General features: G+C 47.5%; 1 protein-coding gene across 1 annotated transcript in view; it reads left to right on the top strand.

Moving 5' to 3' along the window:
- Positions 1 to 788: 788 nt before the first annotated feature.
- LOC144488736 (sushi domain-containing protein 1-like) overlaps positions 789 to 21237 on the top strand; it is a 37549-nt gene continuing 17100 nt past the window's right edge. The window contains exons 1-6 of the mRNA XM_078206836.1: positions 789 to 964; positions 5171 to 5350; positions 11841 to 11923; positions 13844 to 14030; positions 15044 to 15137; positions 17228 to 17483. Of these exons, the coding sequence (XP_078062962.1) occupies positions 13892 to 14030; positions 15044 to 15137; positions 17228 to 17483 (489 nt within the window). The 5' untranslated portion in view covers positions 789 to 964; positions 5171 to 5350; positions 11841 to 11923; positions 13844 to 13891. The remainder of the gene's footprint in view (positions 965 to 5170; positions 5351 to 11840; positions 11924 to 13843; positions 14031 to 15043; positions 15138 to 17227; positions 17484 to 21237) is intronic.

Raw genomic sequence — 21237 nt, 5'->3', positions numbered from 1 at the left:
CCAGGGACCCAGGTTCAATTCCAGCATTGGGTGATTGTGTGGAGTTTGCATGTTCTCCCCGTGTCTGCGTGGGTTTCCTCCGGGTGCTCACGTTTACTCCCACAGTCCAAAGATGTGCAGATTAGGTTAAAACATGAGTAATAAATAATGATTTGATAATCATATGAGAATCATAGAATGACTACAGTGCAGAAGGAGGCCACTCGGTCCACTGAGCCTGCTCCAATCCCACCCAGGCCTTATCCCCGTAATCCCACACTAAGGGGCGATTTAGCATGGTCAATCATAGAATCATCGAACCCCTACAGTGCAGAAGGAGACAATTCAGCTCATCGAGTAGGCACCGACCACAATCTCACCCAAATCCTATCCCCATAACCCCATGCGTTTACCCCCCAAGCCAGTCCCCCAATACGAAGGGGCGAGTTAGCATGGCCAATCCACCTAACCCGCACATCTTTGGAGTGTCGGAGGAAATCGGAGCGCCCGGACACGGGGAGAACGTACAAACTCCACACAGACAGCAACCCAAGCCGGGAATCGAACCCAGTCCCTGGCGCTGTGAGGCAGCCATGCTAACCATTGTGCCACTGTGCTGCCCTCATCAACCTAACCTGTGCTAAATTGCCCCTTAGTGTCGGGAGGCATTCGTGGGGTAAATACATAGGGTTATGGGGATAGGGCCTGGGTGGTATTATCGGTGTGCCAAATGGCCTCCTTCTGTGCTGTAGGGATTCTATGATTCTAAGATAAATCAAACTAACTCGGGTTTGTGTCTCCCCAGCTGTTGAGTGTGGGTCGCCACCGGCTTTACTGAACACGGTGCGATACCCACCAATTAACACAACCTATGGGAGTACAGTGGTGTATCAGTGCCAGGTTGGCTATGTGCGTGTGAGAGGGAACAACACATTGATCTGCTCGGCCCAGGGGCAGTGGGAAGGAGCAAACCTGGAATGTGAAGGTCAGTGGCCCAGGAATGTTTCTTCATGATAACCACCCTCAAACAATAGGCAAGTAAGTTGGTCAAAGCACTGAGGGATAGACCATGAAGGGTTATTAGGGATTGATAACCCTTAAGGATTGATAAGTAGCTGCTATAGGGGTTGCCAACTCCGGCAAGACGTATCCTGGGAGAAGCCAGTGGAGGTGGTATGACGGAAAGCTGGAAGCGTGGTGGGAGCAGGTCTGGGTACGAATGAAAATAGGGGTCTATCACAAGGGGTCGGAGTTTTAAGGTGAGTGGCAGGAGATTCAGAGAGGATTTGAGAAAAACATTTTTGACTCAGAGGATGGTGGGAATCTGGAATGCGCTGCCCGGGAAGGTTGGAAACCTTACTACCTTTAAAGAGTATTTGGATGAGCACTTGAAATATCATAACATTCAAGGGTATGGGACAAGTACAGGAAAAAGTGCAGGAAAAAGGAATTAGCGTGCCTTTAATGGTAGTTATTGTCGGTGCAGACTCGATGGGCCGAAAGGCCTTTTATACGCTGTCTGATTCAATGGGTTATATTTTCCCATCCCTCCTGCCATGGGAATTGTAGTGGGTGGGGGTGGGAGGTTGAGGGGGGGGAGGGATGGTTTTGTGAACCGTGCAAAGGTCCGTTGGCGTCGGGCAGGATTTTCTGGTTTTGGAGCGGGCGGGGCTGGAGAATTCTGCCCTATTGCCGGAGTTTCACCGCATCGCCCACCCAAGGCTCGTAAGATCCCGCCTGAAGCCAATGGAGAATGTTGTTCTGTGAGCCTCACCTGCCCCGGTAAAATTCCACCTTATAACACAATCCCAGATAACCATCTCTGTCTGAAACATCTCCCTGCCTAAGGATGTTAACAGGACAATCGCACGTAACTCTGATGATAAACCGCGGCCTCTGGTTTTGGGCTCTCCTGGGTAAAGGAAGATCCCACCTGTAAAACTCCCAGCTCCCACTGCCCCGGATCATTTAATAGTCCCACGACTCTGAGCTGCTGTAACCAATCAGGACCGTAGCTCTACAATTTTGCACTTTCAACTCAGAAGGGAAGTGGCCACGTCCAATTAGCAGCCGGCTAGAGTGTCTGAACATTCGGTAGACACTGAGGATACATCCGCAAGATCCACACGCGCACCCACACAGTGACAGCTACCAGCACTGAAGATAACGCTGACCCAACTAACACAGAGTAGAGAAAGAAATCTTGGCCTTGCCAAGTTCACCTGTGCACTGTAAAATGTCCCAGGAGCCTTTCTTTGGCCACCAGTAGATTAACTGAAGCATGATCTCACTGAGTGGCAGAGCAAACTCCGATGGGCCGATTGGCCTAATTCTGCTCCTACATCCTATGGTTTAGTGTCTATTCCAGGAGGTTCCCAGCCAACCCGAGAGGATTAGAATCACAGCATGGAAACAGGCCCTTCGGACCAACTTGTTCATGTCGCCCTTTCTTTTAACCACTGAGCTAGTCCTAATTGCTCATGTTTGGCCCATATCCCTCTATACCCATCGTACCCATGTAACTGTCTAAATGCTTTTTAAAAGACAAAATTGTACCCGCCTCTACTACTACCTCTGGCAGCTTGTTCCAGACACTCACCACCCTCTGTGTGAAAAAATTGCCCCTCTGGACCCTTTTGTATCTCTCCCCTCTCACCTTAAACCTATGCCCTCGAGTTTTAGACTCCCCTACCTTTGGGAAAAGATATTGACTATCTAGCTGATCTGTGCCTCTGAGGTCTATAAAGTAACCAATAGAGGTTACTTTATAGACCTCTATTAGATCACCCCTTAGTCTTCTACGCTCCAGAGAAAAAAGTCCTAGTCTATCCAGCCTCTCCTTATTACTCAAATCAAGTCCCGGTAGCGTCCTAGTAAATCTTTTCTGCACTTTTTCTAGCTTAATAATATCCTTTCTATAACCGGGTGACCAGTATTCCAAGTGTGGCCTTACCAATGTCTTGTACAACTTCTGTATTCAATGTCCTGACCGATGAAACCAAGCATGCTGAATGCCTTCTTCACCACTCTGTTCACCTGTGACTCCACTCTCAAGGAGCTATGAACCTGTACCCCTAGATCTCTTTGTTCTGTAACTCTCCCCAACGCCCTACCATTAACTGAGTAAATCCTGCCCTGGTTCAATCTGCCAAAATGGATCACCTCGCATTTATTTAAATTAAACTCCATCTGCCATTCGTCAACCCACTGGCCCAATTGACTGAGATCCCGTTGCAATCCGAGATAACCTTCTTCACTGTCCGCTATGCCACCAATCTTGGTGTCTTCTGCAAACTTACTAACCATGCCTCCTATATTCTCATCCAAATCATTAGTATAAATGACAGGTAACAGTGGACATAGCACTGATCCCTGAGGCACACCGCTGGTCACAGGCCTCCAGTTTGAAAAACAACCCTCTACAACCACCCTCTGGCTTTTGTCAAGAAGCCAATTTTGTATCCATTTAGATACCTCACCCTGGATCCCGTGAGATTTAACCTTATGCAACAACCTACCATGCGGTACCTTGTCAAAGGCCTTGCTAAAGTCCATGTAGACAACATCAACTGCACTGCCCTCATCTACCTTCTTGGTTACCCCTTCAAAAAACTCAATCAAATGTGTGAGACATGACTTTCCACTCACAAAGCCATGCTGACCGTCCCTAATCAGTCCTTGCATCTCTAAATGCCTGTAGATCCTATCTCTCAAAATACCTTCCAACAATTTACCCACCACAGATGTGAGGCTCACTGGCCTTAGTTCCCAGGCTTCTCCCTGCAGCCTTTTTTAAACAAAGGCACAACATTTGCCACTCTCCAATCTTCAGGCACCTCACCCGTGACTATCGATGATTCAAATATCTCGGCCAGGGGACCCGCAATTTCCTCCCTAGCCTCCCACAATGTCCTGGGATACACTTCATCAGATCCCGGGGATTTATCTACCTTGATGCGCTTTAAGACTTCCAGCACCTCCTTCTCTGTAATATGTACACTCCTCAAGACATCATTTCTTCCGACTTCTTCACCGTCCTGAACCCTGAATGTCCCCGAGTTGTCATCCTACCCCTACTCAACCACCTGTAGAATTTCTCACTCTGATTGGACTGGAGATTCTAAAAAATTAAAGTTTATTTATTAGTGTCTTAAGTAGGCTTGCATTAACACTGCAATGAAGTTACAATGAAAAAATCCCCTAGTTGCCACATTCCAGCACTTGTAGAAGTACACTGAGGGAGAATTTAGCGTGGCCAATCCACGTAACCAGCACATCTTTCAGACTATGGGAGGAAACCGGAGCACCCGGGGGAAACCCACACAGACACGGGGCGAATGTGCAGTCTCCGCACAGACAGTGACCCAAGGGTGGGAATTAAACCCACGTCCCTGGCGCTGTGAGGCAGCAGTGTTAACCACTGTAAAGCTAGGAATCCTGCCCATTGAGTGGTCTATCCCAGCTTCAAAATCATTCCAAATTCATGCATTCCCGTATCTCATTGTCTGCTGATACTTCATTGGGAGCTGTTCTCGTGGCACTTTTGTGTCAATGGTGGTTTGGCATTGCCTGTCACTTTCGGAGACAGGTCCCAAGTCTACCTCAACTAGAACAGTGACTGAACCATGTTGTTGGCAATATTCTGACCCACACACTAACCATCTAGCCAACTGCGCTAACCACCAATAAATAAAAGTGGGCATATAAAATTAAAGAAACATTTCTCTATTCAACTGCCCCTATGATTTTTCTTCTGGGTTGCAGCACAAGGCTGGGGATACGGCTTGCAAAATGTCCATCGGGCACACCCATGGAAGAATAAAATAGGCATTCCGATGAAGGAGCCCTGACTGAGAGGGAGGCATGGTGGCACAGTGGTTAGCACTGCTGCTTCACAGCGCCAGGGACCTGAGTTCAATTCCGGCCTCGGATGATTGTGTGGAGTTTGCACGGTCTCCCTGTACCTGCGTGGGTTTCCTCTGGGTACTCCAGTTTCCTCCCAGTCCAAAGATGTGCGGGTTAGGTTGATTGGCCATGCTAAATTGCCCTTCAGTGTCAGGGGGTCTAGCTAGGGTAAATGCATGGGTTCATGGGGATAGGGGCTGGGTGGGATTGTGCACTCGATGGGCCAAATGGCCCCCTTCTGCACTCTAGGGAATTCTATGAATCATTGTGCGTTTATTTTTTGTAGAGATTGACTGTGGAACGCCGCAAGAAATACCACATGCAGAACTACTCTGGTACAACAGCACAACGCAAGGGAGTGTTGTCCACTACAGATGTAGAGATGGATTTTACACTGTGTCAGGAAGGAATGTGTCTACTTGCACAGAGGCAGGATGGTGGGAAGAAGTAACCTTGCTGTGTAAAGGTGATGTTCTTTTCAATTTAACACCATTGCTGTGAATTCCACTTATACAGAAAAGAAGGGATTACAATCCCGCTATCAGTGTCCTTAATGAACGCATTCATTCTGAATTCTTCTCTTTACCATTTTAAGAGAAGGAGTTGACCTAATTGTGTTACAGCAAGCAGAGACATTTTACACAAATGGGTACCGTAGATGGGATTTTTGCAGCCCCCCATGGCGGAGGCAGCCTGCCATTGGCTGGCGACACCGTCTTCCGGTCCCACCGCAGTCCACGGGGTTTCCCGCTGTTAGCACTCTCACCCGCCATGGCAGGAGGCCGCTGCCGGAGGGACTGGGAGATCTCGCCAGAAAATCCCACTCACAAAGACATTTAGGGCCCGATTTTACCATTGCGTCACGCCCGTATTTGGGCGCTAAAACGTGGTAAAGTCAGGTGTGAGGCCATTAACGCGATCCGCGCCCGTATCCGCGCAGATCGCCACTTTACCGAAACCTGGAAACGGCGGTGATCCGCTTCACGCCCAAAACGGGCGCAAAGGCGATTTAAATGTATTTGCAGGCATTTAAATTGAATTAATGAACTGCCCGCCCAACTTTACCAGCACTTCCCCCTTTACCATCGCGTTCGCGCGTCCAGATTCAACGCAATACAGACATGCTCGGCAAAGGTCTGTTTTGAGTGCTCCAGCTTCTGAAGAGGTAGGTTCAGAGCTTCCAACGGCTCTCTGACTCAGATCAGTGGTGGAGGGGGGGTGGGGTGGGGGGCGGAGGTCAGATCATTCTCTGGTGGGGGGGGGGGGGGGGGGGGGGGGGGGCGGGGGAAGGGAGGCCCGATCATTTTCTGGTGGCGGGGGGGGGGGGAAGAGGAGGTGGGTCAGATGTACCTCTGGTTGGGGGAGGGGGGAGGAGGCGGGTCAGATGTATCTCGGTGGCGGTGGGGGAGGGGGTGGGAGGCCAGATTGTTGTCTGGTGGCGAGGGAGGAGGGAGTGTGGGAAACCCGACCATTCTCTGGGGGGGAGGGGGGGGGGGGCGGTGGGGGAGGAGGGGGGGTGGGAGGCCCGACCATTCTCTGGGGGGCGGGTGGGGGAGGCCCAATCATTCTCGGGGGGGTGGGCAGAGGGAGTTAATTCTATCCCATCACATTTCTAATTCTGATCATTCCTGTAATCAATGCTACTCAGATTATATTTCACTTGCCATGAATGGTGTTTTTTTCCCCCTACACCAGCAGGTTCAGAAGAAGTAGAAATTATCTTATTACCATTTCCCAAATTATCTACTAAACTTGGAAATGCAGCTCTTCGAATTTACTGTAAATTGGCTGTTGCTAAACACAATTGCAAAGGTTGTTGAAATAAACAACAGTTATTTGTACACGCACCTCATAGAAATCATAGAAACCCTACAGTGCAGAAAGAGGCCATTTGGCCCATCGAGTCTGCACCGACCACAATCCCACCCAGGCCCTACCCCCATACCCCTACATATTAACCCGCGAATCCCTTGAACCTACACATCTCAGTACACTAAGGGACAATTTAGCATGGCCAATCAACCTAACCTGCTCATCTTTGGACTGTGGGTGGAAACTGGAGCACCTGGAGGAAACCCACGCAGACACGAGGAGAATGTGCAAACTCCACACAGGCAGTGACCCAAGCCAGGAATCGAGCCCAGGTCCCTGGAGCTGTGAAGCAGCAGTGCTAAACACTGTGCTACCGTGCCGCCCATACACAACTTATTACCTATTACACAACTTCAATAAAGGCCTGGATATGTACCTCAGTGGAGTTTGCAAGTACAGGCAGCAGAGAGAAGGGATTCCACAGCTATAATAGTGCACGTGCACTTAATGAGTGAAACTGTCAAAGTACTCGGCTGTGAGTATATGAAATATACTGAGAGGGAGGCCAGATGGATCTCTGGTGGTGGGGGGAGGGAGGCCAGATGGATATCTGGTGGGGGGCGGGGGCAGCGCAGGATGGTCCGTTGCCACTCTGCGGGCGATCGGTGGGGGGGGAAAGCGGGCAGAGGGTCACGATTGGTCTGGGTGGTGGTGGGTGCATAAGGGGGAAAGTTATGTTGTAGGGGTGGGGTTGATGTCTGTGGGGGCCATCGCTCCCGGGCTGCTTTATCCTTTTTTGTTGCGGCCCGGGAGCGATGTGACAGGGGCGTGATTTTCACATTTTTTTCTAACTGCGCACGTGCAGTTCGGAGCTCCGATCATTTCAGGCACGCGAAGCCCCGCCCACAGTGCCATTCAGACCCGCAATTTTTTTTTTCAGGCTGAGTGCGTATGGGGGCGCTAGAGAACAGGTTTCCAAGTCGGATCTGGATTGCGCCCAGATTCAGCACTTAGAATGAAAATGGTAAAATCGGGCCCTTAGTGTTCACATTGCACAGAACAAGTTAAACTCGAGGATTATTCGGTAGTCTTGGAGTTCTAACACACCAGAAGTATGTTGGACAGACCTGAGTTTGATCCCAGTTTTGAAGTGTTGGCAACTTATTTTGAAAGTAAGGGGGAGCAAACCAGTCCAAAAATCAATGTACAGCAGCACCCCCCAGCTCTCATGGCCCCAGATGTTGCAGCCACTGGCAAAGCAGTGACGCTTGCCACTGACCCTTTTCCCAATGGTACTTTAAATCTGGTGCAGCAGTGATGTCAGTCGGCAGCCAATCACCTTGAAGTATTCACACGGACAGCAAACCAGGAAGTTAAAAGTGCGCCATCCTTAACTTTTAATTTAAATGTTCAGATGGGGAAATAGATGATCATGACTGGATAAAATGAAAACTAAAAATCATAATTTAATGAAACACAAGGCTTATTATTTTAAAAGTTATTTTTTAAAAATTCATTTGTGGGACATGGGCTGGCCAGCATTTATTGCCCATCCCTAGTTGCCCTTGAGAAGGTGGTGGTGAGCTGCCTTCTTGAATCGCTGCAGTCCATGTTCTGTGGGTCGACCCACAATGCCATTGGGTGGGAATTCCAGGATTTTGACCCAGCGACTGTGAAGGAACGGCGATATATTTCCAAGTCAGGATGGTCAGTGGCTTGGAGGGGAACTTGCAGGTGGTGGCGTTCCCATGTATCTGCTGCCCTTGTCTTTCTAGATGGAAGTGGTGGTGGGTTTGGAAGGTGCTGTCTAAGGATCTTTGGTGAATTGCCTCAGCGCATCTTGTAGATAGTACACACTGCTGCTACTGAGCGTCAGTGGTGGAGGGATTGAATGTTTGTGGATGTGGTGCCAATCTAGCGGGCTGCTTTGTCCTGAATGATGTCGAGCTTCTTGAGTGTTGTTGGAGCTGCACCCATCCAGGCAAGTGGGGAGTATTCTGTCACACTCCTGACTTGTGTATAGTGGACAGGCTTTGGGGAGTTATGAGGTATCTCTTATCATGGTGGAGAAATTTGACGTTCAAAAATATAAATTTATTCTTTGAGGGCACTTATGGGTATTTTGCAGTAATCATAAAGTTAATAGGTTGTTTAATTCAATGCTTATTCAATGTGGTGTAGCTTTTTCAAGAATGTTTAGGATGAGACTAAGAGTTGAATTTAATGTTCCTTCCATGGGTTTGAAGGTGGGGGAAGCATTTAATCAGGTGGGAGTGTGCGGATTAGATATCTGACAGCTTTCTGTCTCCGTCCGATTAAGTTCGTGGATGTCCTTCCTGCCTAAGTGCTAGTGAGGCACCATACCCACCTGGGGCCATTACTCCGCCATTGCTGCTATGCAACCAGTGACATGTCGCTACATGGGAAGCCTGCAGACGAGCGTCTGGGGAGTGGTCCCTGGTTTTGTCTGTGGATTATTTCGTCCATACGCAGACTCCCAAAGTTGCTGTCGTAGAGTAATGACAGTGACAGCTCTGTCATTACCACCGCAAATTTGGAGCCCCTGTTTTTTGGGGCTTGTTTCTCTGACCCCCGTGCTACCTCCGACAGCAGCTCCTGGGTCTCAGAAAGACTGGGGTCAGCTCAGCATAACTGAGCCAGCCATTTGGCTTCTGAGCACTGTGGAAATCCACAGTGAAACGCACCACAGGAGATGGTGGTGCAGTGGGAATGTCACTGGGCTAGTAATCCAGAGACCCCGACTGAGGCTCTGCAGACATCAGTTCAAATCCCACCATGGCAGCTGATGGAATTGGCACTCATTCCATTAATCTATCTGGAATGTAAAACCAGTCTGAGTAATGGTCACCATTTCACCTGGATGCTGCCTGGGATGGAACATTTAAGTTATAGAATCCAATAGAATCCCTACAGTGCAGAAGGAAGCCATTTGGCCCATCAAGTCTGTACCAACTACAATACCCCCCAGGGCCTATGCCCATAATCCCATGCATTTACCCTAGCTAGTCCCCTGACACTAAGGGGCAATTTAGCACGGCCAATCCACCTAACCTACACACCTTTCAGACTGTGGGAGGAAACCAGAGCACTCAGAGGAAACCCACGCAGACACGGGGAGGATGTGCAAACTCTACACAGACAGTCACCTGAGGCCGGAAATCGAACCCAAGTCCCGATTGGCATGTCTGCTACAACCCTCACCACCTTTTACAGATGTACCACAGAAAACATTCTTTCTGGTTGTATCACAGCTTGGTATGGCTCCTGCTCTGCCCAAGACTGCAATGTGAGGCAGCAGTGCTAACCACTGTGCCACCGTGCCGTCCTATGAAGAGAGGTTGGATTGCCTTGGGTTATTTTTGTTGGAGCAGAGAAAACTGAGGGGCGACCTGATTGAAGTGTACAAGATTACGAGGGGCATGGACAGAGTGGATAGAGAGCAGATGTTCCCCTGAGTTGAAGGGTCAGGCACGAGGGGACATAGGTTCAAGGTGAGGGGCAGAAGGTTTAGAGGGGATCTTAGGGAAGCACTTTTTGCCCAGAGGGCAGTGGAATGTGCTGCCTGGGAAGGTGGTGGAGGCGGGATGCCTCACATCCTTTAAAAAGTACCTGGATGAGCGCTTGGTACATCATAACATTCAAGGCTATGGGCCAAGTGCTGGTAAATGGGATTAGGTGGGAGGTCAGATGTTTCTCACATGTCAGTGCAGACTCGATGGGCCAAAGGGCCTTTTCTGCACTGGAAGATTCTAAACTATCATCCATTATTGTAAAATACCTTTCGGGATGGAAATCTGCTGCCCTTGCCCAGTTTAGGCGACATATAGAATACCCTGGCATGCAAATCAGGAAAGGGCAATTAGGAATGGAATTACGAGGGACACAATTAAAGAATTGTCCCATTAAAGAAAACAAAATTTGATTCGATTTATTATTGCCACACATATTAGTATACAGTGAAAAGTATTGTTTCTTGCGCACTATACAAACAAAGCATACCGTACATAGAGAAGGAAAGGAGAGAGTGTAGAATGTAGTGTTACAGTCATAGCTAGGGTGTAGAGAAAGATCAACTTAATGTGAAGTAGGTCCATTCAAAAGTCTGACGGCAGCAGGGAAGAAGCTGTTTTTGAGTCGGTTGGTACGTGCCCTCAGACTTTTGTATCTTTTTCCCAACGGAAGAAGGCGGAAGAGAGAATGTCTGGGGTGGGTAGGCTCCTTAATTATGCTGACTGCTTTTCTGAGGCAGCAGGAAGTGTAGACAGAGTCGATGGATGGGAAGTTGGTTTGAGTGATGGACTGGGCTTCGTTCATGACCTTTTGTAGTTTATTGCAGTCTTGGGCAGAGCAGGAGCCATACCAAGCTGTGATACAACCAGAAAGAATGTTTTCTATGGTACATCTGTAAAAGGTGGTGAGGGTTGTAGCAGACATGCCAAATTTCCTTAGTCTCCTGAGAAAGTAGAGGCGTTGGTGGCTTTCTTAACTATAGTGTTGGCGTGGAGGGACCAGGACAGTATTGAGAACTGGATGGTGTACTTGCCAGGTATGCAAGAACATTACTGAGCCACTTTAAATCAAATCATTCGATGATACGGTCTGGCTAAATTAGTCAGTGAGTAGAAGGACATTAATCTTATCTTTATCTTAATGAGTATCGATGTTAAGGTTAGCAAAAAACTTATATAAATTACATTATTGATGAATGGCTGATATTTCTAGTTAAAGCAACAGTAAGCATTTAGAAATATCAAAATTGTAATAAAATGTTATTTTATTTGAATACTAAAGTGTTAAACACTATTTCAATTCTGAAATTCTACCCTCTCAGGAGGGTAGAGCGGAACCAATGTTTCATTCCTTAATAATTGCTGGTTTCTTCACCTGTTTTAATGTTATATTGATCATCCATTGCTCATTGCGTGAGATGGTACATTCCTGCCAGTGATAATGCGCTTCACTTATTGGTGATATTCTAGAACAGGAGTGCAACCCAACTCTGTAACTGGCCGATAATAATGCTTTTTACAGCAATTAAATTGCAACATCTTCCAGGCTGTGTGCTTTGTCTTTATTAGGATTGGAATCGGTTACAGTGTGGGTCTTTCTTTTGTCGTTTATAGTTAATGATTTTATTCTGTTTAATGAGTCCTGCTTGAAGTGGAGGCGAGACAGAGTTGGATCCAGATCCGAGGACACGTATTCAGTAAGTGGAGATGCAAATCTTTTCGATGTCTCTTCCGTGAGTGGATTTTCGTTCCCCTCCACTTTTCAGTTCAAATTAATTCCTGGCGATGCAAGTTGCTGAAGTTGCAAGCTGGTAACAGCTCAGATTGATCTGAATCAATCTCAATGTGTACATTGATGAATTGTGCCCTGGATAGTGCACTCCCAACTCTTTCCAAAGAAAAACAATTCAAAATTCCACAGGGCAGGAGGATGCTGTTTAAGTTGAAGTTTACCTCCTCCTTCCTGCCCTGAATCGCAGAGAATTGCTGCCCCTTGACATCCTTGTTCATAGCAAAGTCATGTTGATCACGCCTGGCTCTACTGTTCCAACTCGGGGCTGTCTGAGACCCAATCTTAGATAACATCGCAGTTTCCTGCAGTCAAACATTGGGATAATCAAAGTGATTGGCTTCATCCACCAACACCTCACCAACTCTGTGCCCTTCTCACAGCTCCGTGTCCTCCACACCAACTCCAGTGCCTTTTTGTTTAATAGCCAGCTGTGAAAACTATTATCCGTGTGGGGAATCCATGTACGGCAAATCCACACGTAGATTTAGTCATTTCCTCAAATATCTGAATCCAGTTTGAAGGTCATGGCCCATGCTTTTGGAAGTATCTCCCTACGCGCTTACACTGTGACCTGACCTCCCCACTTTTTACAATGTTCTGGGATAAATGCAATTGGGTCATTGCATTAAAAAAATACTTCGAAATGCACTTTAAGTGCCATAACCATTAGCTGGAAAGTGAGGTTAAGTTGGATAACTCTTTTTCCGCTGGTAGAAACATGATGGGTCGAATAGCCTCCTTCTGTGCTGCACATTGTCTATGTTTCTGGGTCCGGTGGAACAACACAATTAAAGCCCATTAATTTTGACTAGCCAGCTGGGACATTTTACTCACTTTATTAATTTTACAAAGACACCTTAAACCCGTTTGGCTGCAATTACCTCAGAACTGGAAGCTGCAAGTTACGCTGGCACAGTGGTTAGCAGTGCTGCCTCACAGCGCCAGGGACCCAGGTTCGATTCCAACCTCGGGTCACTGTCTGTGTGGAGTTTGCACATTCTCCCCGTGTCTGTGTGGGTTTCCTCCAGGTGCTCCGGTTTCCTCCCACAGCCCAAAGATGTGCGGGTCAGGTGGATTGGCCGTGATAAATTGTCCATTAGTGTCAGAAGGATTAGCTAGGGTAAAAATGTGGGGTTACGGGGATAGGGCCTGGGTGGGATTGTGGTCGGTGCAGACTCGATGGGCCGAATGGCCTCCTTCTGCACTGTAGGGATTCTATGATTCTATGACATGCTGACAAAGACACCCTGGTTCCTTTGTACACTTACATTTTCCAATCTCTCATCAGTTCCCTTTCTCTTATCATCGAGTGACTATCGCTCTATTATCTCCATGTGCGCGGATGATACATGGCAAATGTACGGCTGCATTTGGTGACCCCCACTATTCTCGGCCGAAGTGGAAATGATTGGGTAATTTCTCCTGTCAGTCATGCGTGGAGACAACAAAACCATAAGTGACTGAGATGGGTTTTATGCCCCTGATTTATATGATGTAACTACCCTCCACACACTGCATTTAGTTTCGTTTATTTATTAGTGTCACAAGTAGGCTTACATTAACACTGCAATGAAGTTCCTGTGAAATTCCCCTAGTCGCCACAGTCCAGTGCCTGTTCGGGTCAACGCACCCTAACCAGCACGTCCTTTGGACTGTGGGAGGAAACCGGAGGAAACCCACACAGACACGGGGAGAATGTGCAAACTCCACACTGACAACGACCCAAGCCGGGAATCAAACCCGTGTCCCTGACGTTGTGAAGCAGCAGTGCTAACCACTGTGCTTTCCACAGAGCCAATAGAACAATTTATTATTTTCTTCTTAGTTTCAGATACAAGGACAGAGAATCTACCAGAGAGAATTCTTTTCTGAGATGTCATTTAATTACAGTACGGCAGATGACACCCCGGTTGTGTGTTTGAACCTGCGGCCAGGAACTAATTACACAGTGAATATCACGGCGCTTACCGTCAAACATTCAGCCTACTTGCAATTATCAACAGCAGTGGCTGGTGAGTAACTCGTCTCGGTGGTCGAGGCGGGTGTAATGATATAATACTGAAGCATTCAGTTGTTGAATGAGTTGCACTATCTTTTTCTTGGGGGACAGAATCTATTTTGCTCGCTGATAATTGATTATCATGCCTGTGTTCCCTCCGGATTTGTCTATTGTAGTCAGCTGAAGACCCAGGCAGCTGAGGGCATGGCCACTAGTGGTGGAGTGATTAAACTCAGGGATATCCAAAGATTTAGAGGAATGTGGAGATCTCTGAGGGTTGGAGCTGGCCACGGAAGGCAGGACCATGGAGGGATTTGAAAACAAGGATGAGAATTTTAAACAAAAACAAAAAATGTTGGAAAATCTCAGCAGGTCTGACAGCATCAGTGGGGAGAGAATAGAGCCAACATTTTGAGTCTAGGTGACCCCTTGACAGAGCAGAAAGGTCATCCAGCCTCAAAACATTGGCTTAATTCTCTCCTCACAGATGCTGTCAGACCTGCTGAGATTTTCCAGCATTTTCTGTTTTTGTTTCAGATTCCAACATCTGCAGTATTTTGCTTTTATCTGAGAATTTTAAAATTGAGGTGATGCTGGTTTGGGAGATAACATAGGTCCGTGAGCATAGAGGTGATGGGACAGAGACAGTGGCAGTTCTGCATAAATGGAGGTAAGCTGGAGGTAGAATGTTGGCAATCGGCTAGGAATGTGTCAAGTCTAGAAGTGACAAGAACATTGGGGCGAATTCTCCCGTTCCGCCCGTCACCTGAATTGTAGTGGGTGAGGGGGTGAACTGTGAAAAGATCCATTGACTTTGGGCGGGATTTTCCGATTTCGGGGCGAGTGCGGTGGGAAAATCCCATCCACGGACAGGCAGTGGCACAGCGATGGAGGGAGGGTTTAGAGAAAATCACATTTGTTGTCGCATCTCCAAAATTGAGATTTGGCGCAGTCTTTAATAGTCAGCGGAATTGTTAAGGAATGTTATGCTAGCTCTGCTTTCAAAGGGTTTTTTCTTCATTTTAGACCCTCCCGTGCCAGATGTCCAGGTTCTGGTTGTGGAGCAAACACTTCCGCCACTCATCCTCCGTAGGGTGGAAATGAAGAACGGACCCATTAGGTAAGTGTCTGGGAAATATATAAAAATAACAGCAAATAGAAGCCCCAACACTCTCACGAGCAAGGCTTTAATTTCCAGCGTGCCAGCCTTCGCTCAGCAGGTGGTCGTATTGTCTCCGGGTTAGAAGATTTTCTAGGCCTGTTCCAGAGGCTTGAGTACAAAGTCTAGGCTGACACCTCCAGTGCGGTACTGAGCAAATGCTGCAGTGCCAGCGGTTCCATCCTTTTGTATCGAGTATTGAACTGGGGCATCATCTGCCCTCTCAGCTGGACACAGCAGATCCCTTGGTGTTATTGGAAGAATTATAGAATGCCTACAGTGCCATTCAGCCCATCGAGTCTGCCACAACTCTCTCTGACAGAGTATCTTAGTCAGGACCTTTCTCCCAACCTATCGCCATAACCCCACACATTTACCATGGCTAATCCATCTAACCTACATATCTTTGGACATTAAGGGGCAATTTAGTGTGGCTAATCCATCTAACCTACACAACTTTGGCCTGTGGGAGGAAACCGGAGCACCTGGAAGAAACCCACGCAGACACGGGGAGAACGTGCAAACCCCACACAGACATTGACCCCGGAATTGAACCCGGGTTCCGGACACTGTGAGGCAGCAGTGCTAGCCACCGGGCTGAAATAGAGCAGTGGAGGAGTACACTGGCCAATATTTAATCCCTTAACCAACAATCCTAAAAACAGATGGTCTGGCTATTATCACATTGCTGTTTTGTGGGAATTTGCTAAGTTTATATTGGCTGCCATGTCTCCTACATTAGAACAGTGACTTCCCTTCAGAAGTACTTCATTGATTGTAAAGCACTTTGGAATGTCCTGAGGTTGGGAAAGCTGGTATATGAATGCAAGACACGCACACGCATGCACACACACACACACACACCACACACACACACCACACACACACACCACACACACACACCCCTCAGTTGTTTCACAATGTGTTATCATTATGGACTGCTTAATGTCATCCTTCTACATTTTCAGACAATAATTACAAAGTTACATTTTAAAAATGCCTTCAAATAATATGGTTTTAAGGAGAACCTTGGAATAGAGAAAGAGACAGAAAGGTTCAGAAAGGGAAGTTTGTACTTTAGGGTCTAGACAGCTGAAGGCACGGCTGCCAATGGTGGAGCAACTGAAATCTGGGCTGTACAAGGGGTCAGAAATGGAAGAGATTTGGTCGACACGGTGGCACAGTGGTTAGCACTGCTGCCTCACAGCACCAGGGACCCGGGTTTGATTCCAACCTCGGCTGACTGTGTGGAGTTTATATGTTCTCGCTGTGCCTGCGTGGGTTTCCTCCGGGTGCTCCGGTTTCCTCCAAAGATGTGCAGATTAGGTGAATTGGCCATGTTGAATTGTCCCTTAGTGTCCCAAGATGTGTAGGTTAGGGGGATTAGCTGGGTAAATGCATGGGATTACAGAGACAGGGTGGGGCATGGGCCTGGGTAAGATGTCTGCCGGAGAGTCGGTATGGACTCCATGGACTGAATGGCCTCTTTCTGTACAGTAGCGATTCTATGATTTCAACAGTTTGATTAATCTGTGTTTGATTATGTTGGTCCGGTAACTGATCCTTGTAACAATACTTGATTGCTTAAGACTGTGGGTCGAGCGAGAGTCTTAAGAAATCTGAGGCAGTGCCAAAAAAAACTCCCGACTGAGGCCATTGGGTGAATTTTCCCATTCCGCCCGCCATGGGAATCGTAGCGGGCGAGGGGCGGACCTTGGGAAGTGGAATTTTCTAGTTTTGGGGCGAGCGTGGCCAGAAAATCCCGCCCGATGGGTGGAAGAAAACTCATGTTTTGTAGAAAACTCATGTAAGTTCTGAGATGTTTTAAAGTTCTGTAAATAAACCTGTTTGAATTTGGAATTGGGGGCATCTCTGCATCAACTCAGATATCTAAGGTATACAGCAAACCAGCAAATGAATGACACTAAAGAGGTCATTGTTAGTATTTGTACGGAGCCAGTAAGTGTTTGTTACACTGATCATGATTTTGTCTTCACGTCGCCATGCTTGCTTGATTAGTTTTTAATTCAATTTATTCCTCTCCCATGTAGCTTTTACCAGGTGGTTGTTGTCCCCTTGCACTTGCAACACTCGTTTGACTGCAGTTCCCAAAACATGAGAAGCTTCTTTGGTCACAGAAGAGGGAGTGAAGCATATATTACGGCAGAATTCTTGGCGTTGGATGTTGAAGATGGGATGCAGTTTTCTGTGGGAGATCGACTATATTACAGAGAATATTACAACGCTGCTCTAGACACTGGCAAGAACTATTCCTTCCTGCTGAAGACTATCAGTGAATGGAATTACGTAAGTGGATCTTTTACAGAGTGGCGCATTTACGCAGCATTTTTTAAACTGAGATCATGTTGTCCAGTAAAATTGTGTGCATGTGTGCATATGTGTGTGTGTGTGTGAAGGTCATCTGACCCTGAGAGATCATGGGGTCAATGCTTCATTGAGGTGACTGGCATGGCAAGTTGGGGGAAATGTATCGAGTATCAACAATCCTACAAACCTCGTGACTATATGTTCGGGGACGGTGCCTTTAACTTAGGGTAAAATGAAGATGGCCACCTGGGCTTGTTCTGCAGTCTGTCCTAGTGTCATAGAGTCATAGGGGTTTACAGCATGGAAACAGGCCCTTCGGCCCAAGTCTGGGTGGTTTGATAGCCAGGGATTAAAGAGAGCCCAGATTGTTTCACTGGGAAGAGGGTGCATGTGTTTGTGCTAGGAGACGATGGCAGCAACCTGTGTGCTAACAGTGGATAGACTGTCGCCGGAATTCTACCGCCCAACCCGCCACGGAATCAGAGCGGACAAGGGGCGGACAATGGAAATGTCCGTTGACCTTGGGCGCGAATTTCTGGCCTCACTTGACCGAGGCCATAAAATCCCGCCCTTTGGTGGCACGGTAGCACAGTGGTTAGCACTGCTGCTTCACAGCTCCAGGGAGCTGGGTTCGATTCCCGGCTTGGGTCACTGTCTGTGTGGAGTTTGCACATTCTCCTCGTGTCTGCGTGGGTTTCCTCCAGGTACTCCGGTTTCCTCCCACAGTCCAAAGGTGTGCTGGTTAGGTTGATTGGCCATGCTAAAATTGCCCCTTAGTGTCCTGAGATGTGTAGGTTAGAGGGATTAGCGGGTAAATATGTAGGGATATGGGGGTAGGGCCTGGGTGGGATTGTGGTCAGTGCAGACTCGATGGGCCGAATGGCCTCCTTCTGCACTGTAGGGTCTCTATGATTTCTATGAGTCATCAAAGTCCCAGAAAAGTGTTGTGAATGTGTTGTAAACAGCTGTGGTTTAAGCTGTTCATTTAGTTCCAAGGTGAAAGAGGGTTGAGCTCTCTAAGATAGCTTATCAGCATTTTAACCTGGATACAAGGCCCATGTGATTCACATTGCTCTGGAGATGGGCATCAAGTGGGAAAGGGTCTAAAATACCCCTGAAAACTCACAGACCAGTTAGTCTGCCAGGGTCCAGGATAGAAAAAGCAGACAGAGGCCGTAAGTCCCTATGGTTCATGGGGTAAAAATGTGGGTGGGAGCTCATGCTCAGATTAGAAAGATCAATGTCATGAGGAGGTAAAACAAGGCTAGAAGATTTGCCTAGCTTTAGCTAGAGGGTGAAGTCTTCAGGAAAACACGCATTGTGAAAGATAGTTCTGGGTGGAATTCTCCCATTTTGGGACCAACTGCCATGGGGCGAGAACGTGGAATGTTCCCCATTGCGGAGATTGGTGGGAAAACGCATCAAATCTTTAGTTCCAGCCTCAGTAGTTATGGACCCGGGTGTTTCACGCTGTATTCAGAAATAGAGCAGAACTGGGTGGCGTGTAGTCTGCTGTCGTATCCAGGTGCCATATTGAAAAGGTGCCAACATCACTTACACCCTAATGAAGAAAGAATGTGAACCTCCTGAGAATGAAGATGGCTCTCAAGGAACATTCTGAGGCTGGAGGATGGACCCTCTCCAGGACAGCGAATCTGGGGGGTTCCCCAAAGATGCTCCCTCCACCCACTGCTGCGGTGTTCTGGGATCCAGGATTGTGAGCTGCCTTGATCCCCAACTCCGGAGGTAGCTCATTTGTTCAGCTGAGTCCCAACATCTGCATATGTTCCAAACGTGGTTTCATGGAGTATTGTGAGCAGTTTTGGGCCCCATATCTAAGGAAGGATGTGCTGGCCTTGGAAAGGGTCCAGAAGAGGTCGTATGAGGAAAGGTTGAGGACTCTGGGTCTGTACTCGTTGGAGTTTAGAAGGATGAGTGGGGATCTTATTGAAACTTACAGGGTACTGCGAGGCCTGGATAGAGTGGACATGGAGAGGGTGTTTCCATTAGTAGGAAAAACTAGAACCAGAGGGCACAACCTCAGACTAACGGGATGATCCTTTAAAACAGAGATGAGGAGGAATTTCTTCAGCCAGAGAGTGGTGAATCTATGGAACTCTTTGCCGCAGAAGTCTGTGGAGGCCGGGTCATTGAGTGTCTTTAAGATAGAGATAGATAGGTTCTTGATTAATAAGGGGGTCAGGGGTTATGGGGAAAAGGCAGGAAAATGGGGATGAGAATAAAATCAGCCATGATTGAATGGTGGAGTGAACTCGATGGGCCGAGTGACCTAATTCTGCTCTATGTCTTATGGACTTATGGTCTTAAGACCCCGCTGTAAATTCACACTGGCGTGAAACCGATCGCTGGGTCTCTCGTAACATTCTCCTGCCATGCCCACTACTGAACCCGCCGGCGGGGTCTTGGGAGAATTCTGCCCTGGAGTTAAAGGTTTCCCTTCTGGAAAGGAAAAGATTGGAAATAATCCCTTTGGAACTAAGAATCATTTTGAACTCACCCTGGGAGAATTGAATGTCTACCTAAAGGACAGTGTAATGTATAACCCGTGAAGTGTGTTTTCCCAAGGTGTTAAAATAAAAAGGTGACTACTCTGTTTTGTGGTTAAAAGTATAAGTTGCCTTAGTGTTTAGTGATAGTGTTTAGTCAATGGAGGGTTTAGCCTTTTGTTATAGTAAGCATCTTAAGACATGAAATCTGATTGTGTCATCCTTTCAACCAATAACTGGAAGAATCATAGAATCATGGAATCCTACAGTGCAGAAGAAGGCCATTTGGCCCATTAAGCCTGCACAGGTACCAATCCCCAGGTCCTATCCCCATAACCTCACTTATTTACCCTGCTGATCCCCCTGACACTAAGGGGCAATTTAGCATGGCCAATCCACCTAACCCACACATCTTTGGACTGTGGGAGGAAACCGGAGCATAGGACATAGAACATAGAACAGTACAGCACAGAACAGGCCCTTCGGCCCCAGCACCCGGAGGAAACCCACGCAGACACTGGGAGAATGTGCAAACTCCACACAGACAGTGACCCGAGGCCGGAATTGAACCCGGGTCCCTGCGCTGTGAGGTAGCAGTGCTAACCACTGTGCCACCGTGCCGCCCCTTGATTTTTTTTTAAAGCGTGATTTTTAAAAATGAAAGTTATTGGTCTCCATGAGAATCGTAACAAGAGTTTCCATGATGTTGACATCTTTTACCTGAATTCATCAAAACAAAATTGTTTTTTGTAAAGAATGGGATGGAAAGGCCGAAATTGAGAATCCCAGATCACAAGGGTGGCACAGTGGTTAGCACTGCTGCATCACAGCGCCAGGGACCCAAGTTCAATTTCGGCATCAGGAAACTATCTGTGTGGAGTCTGCACGTTCTCCCTGTGTCTGCGTGGGTTTTCTCCAGTTTCCTCCCACAGTCCAAAGATGTGCAGGTTAGGTCGATTGGCCATGCTAAATTGCCCCTTAGTGTCAGGGGATTAAGAGGGTAAATATGTGGGGTTACGGAGATAGGTGCTGGGTAGGATTGTTGTCACTGCAGGCTCAATGGGCTGAATGGCCTCCTTCTGCACTGCAGATTCTATGATTCCATGATTCTATAAATTGCTTGCCTTTTGCAATAATCCACTAGTCCACTAGGTGGGGCTGTCTACAAACATCTCATCCCAACAGCAACAGAGAATGGAGATGATTGGATGTTCCTGACAATTTCT

The sequence above is a fragment of the Mustelus asterias genome, unplaced genomic scaffold (assembly GCF_964213995.1).
Source record: "Mustelus asterias unplaced genomic scaffold, sMusAst1.hap1.1 HAP1_SCAFFOLD_1821, whole genome shotgun sequence".
NCBI classification, from domain to species: Eukaryota; Metazoa; Chordata; class Chondrichthyes; order Carcharhiniformes; family Triakidae; genus Mustelus; species Mustelus asterias.
Note: the sequence above shows the minus strand (reverse complement) of the source record. Positions and strands in the feature narration are given on the sequence as shown.